The 4915-nt window shown below is 50.6% G+C and overlaps 1 protein-coding gene and 1 long non-coding RNA gene across 4 annotated transcripts in view; one reads left to right on the top strand and one right to left on the bottom strand.

Annotated features, from left to right (window-relative positions):
* The window catches only part of LOC122555122, a 36574-nt gene that overhangs the window by 27140 nt on the left and 4519 nt on the right, over positions 1 to 4915 (bottom strand). The window contains exon 1 of one of the 3 annotated variants that reach the window (XR_006313179.1): positions 4322 to 4468. The exons of the other annotated variants lie outside the window; for them this stretch is intronic. This is a non-coding gene — a long non-coding RNA (uncharacterized LOC122555122). Of the gene's footprint in view, positions 1 to 4321; positions 4469 to 4915 lie in introns of those variants that run through there. 3 annotated transcript variants of the gene reach the window in all.
* The window catches only part of LOC122555121 (dynein light chain Tctex-type 1-like), an 11315-nt gene continuing 10896 nt past the window's right edge, over positions 4497 to 4915 (top strand). Inside the window, exon 1 of the mRNA XM_043700823.1 lies at positions 4497 to 4724. Coding sequence (XP_043556758.1) covers positions 4512 to 4724 — 213 coding nt within the window. The 5' untranslated portion in view covers positions 4497 to 4511. The remainder of the gene's footprint in view (positions 4725 to 4915) is intronic.

Here is a 4915-nt window from a genome sequence, read left to right as displayed (position 1 = left end):
GAGGTCATGTTGCGGCTGTACAGGACATTGGTTAGGCCACTGTTGGAATATTGCGTGCAATTCTGGTCTCTTTCCTATCGGAAAGATGTTGTGAAACATGAAAGGGTTCAGTAAAGATTTACAAGGATGTTGCCAGGGTTGAAGGATCTGAGCTACAGGGAGAGGCCGAACAGGCTGGGGCTGATTTCCCTAGAGCGTCGGAGGCTGAGGGGTGACCTTATAGAGGTTTACAAAATTATGAGGGGCATGGATAGAATAAATAGACAAAGTCTTTTCCCTGGGGTCGGGGAGTCCAGAACGAGACGGCATAGGTTTAGGCTGAGAGGGGAAAGATATAAAAGAGACCTAAGGGGCGACTTTTTCACGCAGAGGGTGGTACGTGTATGGAATGGGCTGCCAGAGGATGTGGTGGAGGCTGGTACAATTGCAACATTTAAGAGGCATTTGGATGGGTATATGAATAGGAAGGGTTTGGAGGGATATGGGCCGGGTGCTGGCAGGTGGGACTAGATTGGGTTGAGATATCTGTTCGGCATGGACGGGTTGGACCGAAGGGTCTGTTTCCATGCTGTACATCTTTATGACTCTGTCTCCTATGTATCCTCTCTAAAACTTCAGTGCAAAAGACAAGGCTGAAGTGTTTGCATCTATCTTTGGTCAGAAATGCCAAGTGGATGATCCATCTTGGCCTCCTCTTGAGGGCCCAACCATGCAACATATTCTTCATCATAAGGTCAGAAGTGGAGATGTGTACTGATGATTACACCATGTTCAGTACCATTTGTGCTCCCCTGACAAGTAGCAAGAAACGTTCAATCCACACATTGGTTAGATCACTTTTGAAATATTGTATGCAATTCTGGTCTTCCTTGAAACTTGAAAGGGTTCAGAAAAGATTTACAAGGATGTTGCCAGTGTTGGAGGGTTTGAGCTCTAGGGAGAGGCTGGGGCTGTCTTACAAGGAAAGGCTTAGGGAACTGAGGCTGTTTGTGTTGGAGAGAAGAAGGTTGAGAGGTGACTTAATCGAGATGTATAAGATAATCAGAGGGTTAGATAAGAATGGACAGTGAGAGCCCTTTTGCTTGGATGTGAAGGTTAACACAAGGGGACATAGCTTTAAATTGAGGGGTGATAGATTTAGGACAGATATTAGGGGTAGCTTCTTCACTCAGAGAGTAGCAGGGGCGTGAAATGGCCTGCCTGCAACAGTAGTAGACTTGCCGACGTTAAGGGCATTTAAATGGGTATTGGACATACACATGGATAATGATGGAACGGTGTAGGTTAGATGGGCATCAGATTATTTTCATAGGTCGGCGCAACATCGAGGACCGAAGGGCCTGTACTGTGTTGTAACATTCTATGTTCTATGTCTTTTCTCTGGGTTAGGAGAGTCCAGAACTAGACAGCATAGGTTTAGGGTGAGAAGGGGGAAAACTTAAAAGGGACCAGAGGGGCAACTTTTTCACCCAAAGGGTTGTGCATGTATGGAATGAGCTGCCAGAGGAAGTGGCGGAGGCTGGTACAATTACAACATTTAAAAGGCATCTGGATGGGTACATGAATAAGAATGATTTAAAGGGATATGGGATTTAAAGTGCTGGCAAATGAGACCAGATTAATTTAGGATATCTGGCCAGCATGGACGAGTTGGACCGTAGGGTCTGCTTCTGTGCTGTGTATCTCTACGACTCTACGACAACTGCCAGGCACTCACTATTTCTAATAAGAGAGAATCTAATCATCATCCTTTAACATTCAATAAAATTACCATCACTGAAATCCCACTATCACCATCCTGTTATTACCGTTGACAAGAAACTGAGCTCGACAAGCCACATAAATACAATGACTACAAGAACAGGCTGGAGACTAGGTATCCAGTAGCCAATAACTCGCCTCTAGACTTCACAATGCTTGTCCTCCACCGACAAGATATAAATCAGGAGTATGATGAAATACTCCACACTTGCTTGGATAAGTGCAGTTCCAACCACACTTAAGAAGTATCAAGGATAAAGCAGTCCACTGGATTGGTGCTACATCCACAAACGCCCATTCCCTTCACCACTGATGGCTCAGAAGCAGCAGTGTGACTGTCTACATGACGTCCTGCAGAAATTTATCAAAAATCCTTAAGACAGTGCCCTCCAAGTCCTCAACCACTACGTCTCAAAGGACAACAGCAGGAGATACTTAGGAACTGCACAACTTGTAAGGTTCCCTTCAAGCCACTTGCTATCCTGATTTGGAAATATATCACCGTTCCTTCACTGTCCTTTGGTCTAAATCTTGGAATTCCTCTTGTGGGTCTACCCTACGGCACATGTCCTGCAAAGGTTCAAGAAGGCAGCTCACCACCACTTTCCCGAGGGCAACAGATTGGTAAATGCTGGCAAATGGAGCAGCACGGTAGCTCGGTGGTTAGCACTGCTCCCTCACAGTGCCAGGTTCAATTGCAGCTTCGGGCGACTGTCTGTGTGAAGTTTGCACATTCTCCACGTGTCTATGTGGGTTTCCTCCCACAGTCCAGAGATGTGCACGTTAGGTGAATTGGCAATGTTAAATTGCCCAGAGTGTTCAGGGGTGTGTTAGTTGGGGTAAATGTAGAGTGATAGAGTAGGGGAATGGATTTGGGTGGGATACTTCTTGGAGGGTCGGTGTGGACTTGTTGGACCGAAGGGTCTGCTTCCTCACTGTAGGGATTCTATGAAAGCAAATGGTGCACACATCCTGTGAATAAATGAAAAACATATCGTGCCTGAGATTTGCTGCTTTGTTTCAGAATCATTTTTCATTTCTAGGTTTCTGCAGTCAAAAAGTGTGGCGCTGGAAAACCACAACAGGAGTTGACATTTCAGGCATAAGGAGAAAGTGAGGACTGCAGATGCTGGAGATCAGAGCTGAAAATGTGTTGCTGGAAAAGCGCAGCAGGTCAGGCAGCATCCAAGGAGCAGGAGAATCGACGTTTCGGGCATAAGCCAATCATCAGGAATGTGGGCGCGGGGAAGGGGGCTGAGAGATAAATAGGAGGCGGGGGTGGAGCTGGAGGAAAGGTGGCTTGGAAGGCAATAGGTAGACGCAGGTGGGGGTAATGGTGATAGGTCAGAGCAGAGGATGGAGCGAATAGGTGGGAAGGAAGATGGAGAGTGTGTTGGTGGGGGGCATGGCCCTAACAAAGGAATCACGGAGGGAATAGTCTCTGTGGAATGCAGATAGGTGTGGGGAGAGAAATATATCTCTATTGGTGGGGTCTGACTGTAGGTGGTGGAAATGATGGAAGGTGAGGACCCGGCCGGGGGGGGGGAGCGGTTTCCAATCTTGTTGTGGTTGGAGGGGTGGGGTTCAAGGGCAGAGGTGCGGGAAGTGGAGGAGATGCACTGGAGGGCATTGTAGACCAAATTGAGGGGGAAATTGTGGTCCTTGAAATAGGAGGACATCTGTGATGTTCTATTGTCGAATTGCTCCTTTGGGAGCAGAGAGTGTGTTCCTCCGCTTCCACCATATCTGATCTGATCTGCTCCACCAGAACAGGTACGGTGGAGGCGGAGGAACACACTCTCTGCTCCCAGTACCTTCCCTTGCTGCTGCAAAAGGTGTAAAAACCTGTGCCCACACCTCCCTCACCCTCACCTCAATCCAAGGCCCCAAAGAATCTTTCTACATCGGCAGAGATTTTCCTGCACATCCCAGCACCTCGGATATTGCTCTCGATGTGGTCTCCTCTACGATGGGAAGACTGGACGCCAACTTGCGGAACGCTTGGACACACGCACCAACCAACCGGACTGCCCTGTGGCTGACCACTTCAACTCCTCCTCCCACACCACCATGGACATGCGGGTCCTGGGCCTCCGCCACCGCCAAACCCTAGCCACCCGACGACTGGAGGAAGAACGCCTCAGCTTCTGCCATGGGACCCTCCAACTGCACGGGATCAATGTGGATTTCACCAGTTTCCCCATCTCCCCTCTGCCCCCACTTTATCTCACATCCAACCCTCCAACTCGGTACCGCTGTCCATCTTCCTTCTCACCTATCCGCTCCACCCTCCACTCCGACCTATCACCATCATCCCCACACATTCATCTGTCTATCCATTCCCAGCCAACTTCCCAACCCCCTCCCATTTATCTCTCAACATCCCCCCTACTGGCCCACAACCCTCATTCCTGATGAAGGGTTATTGCTGGCAACGTCGATTCTCCTTCTCCTCGGATGCTGCCCTGACCGGCTGTGTTTTTCCAGCACCGCACTCTCGGTTCTGATCTCCAGCATCTGCAGGCCTCACTTTCTCAAATTTCCTGTCGTCGATTTTTACATTTTAAGATGCCACTCCTTGCGACCGCCAGGGGGCGGGGGTGAGCGGTCCGTTCAGTCTCCAGGGGCGCTGTGAGCAGTCCTCCCAATCTCCAGGAGGCGCAGTCAGCGGTCCTCCCAGTCTCCAGGGAACGGGCGCGAGAGATCCTTCTGGGCTCCAGGGGGCGCAGTGAGCGGTCATCCCGCGCTCCATGGGCGGGAGTGAGAGATCCTCCCGGGCTCCAGGGGGCGGGAGTGAGAGATCCTCCCGGGCTCCAGGGGGCGCAGTGAGCGGTCCTCCAGATGGGCCTTACGTCACCAATCTATGTTGCAGGCCGACGTCAGGTGGCGGTGACAGGGAGAGGCAGCGGCTCCGGGGGCACACAGTGATCCTGAGGATGGAGGAGTATCCGGCCGGGGAGGAGGTGAGCTGCAATCGCGCTGATGGCCGGCTCGATGACGCCTCAGTGAAGCCGGAGTAGCTGAGAGTCACTTGAAGCCGAGGTCGACGTCGCTTAGGGCGGTGGCTGTCATCATCATCATCATCACCACGAAAATGTCGGCCCCTGACAATCTCTTGTCTCACCACCTCACGTACAACCCTCCCCACCAACAC

The sequence above is a fragment of the Chiloscyllium plagiosum genome, chromosome 12 (genome assembly GCF_004010195.1).
Source record: "Chiloscyllium plagiosum isolate BGI_BamShark_2017 chromosome 12, ASM401019v2, whole genome shotgun sequence".
Classification (NCBI taxonomy): domain Eukaryota; kingdom Metazoa; phylum Chordata; class Chondrichthyes; order Orectolobiformes; family Hemiscylliidae; genus Chiloscyllium; species Chiloscyllium plagiosum.
This window is presented reverse-complemented; position numbering and strand designations above follow the sequence as displayed.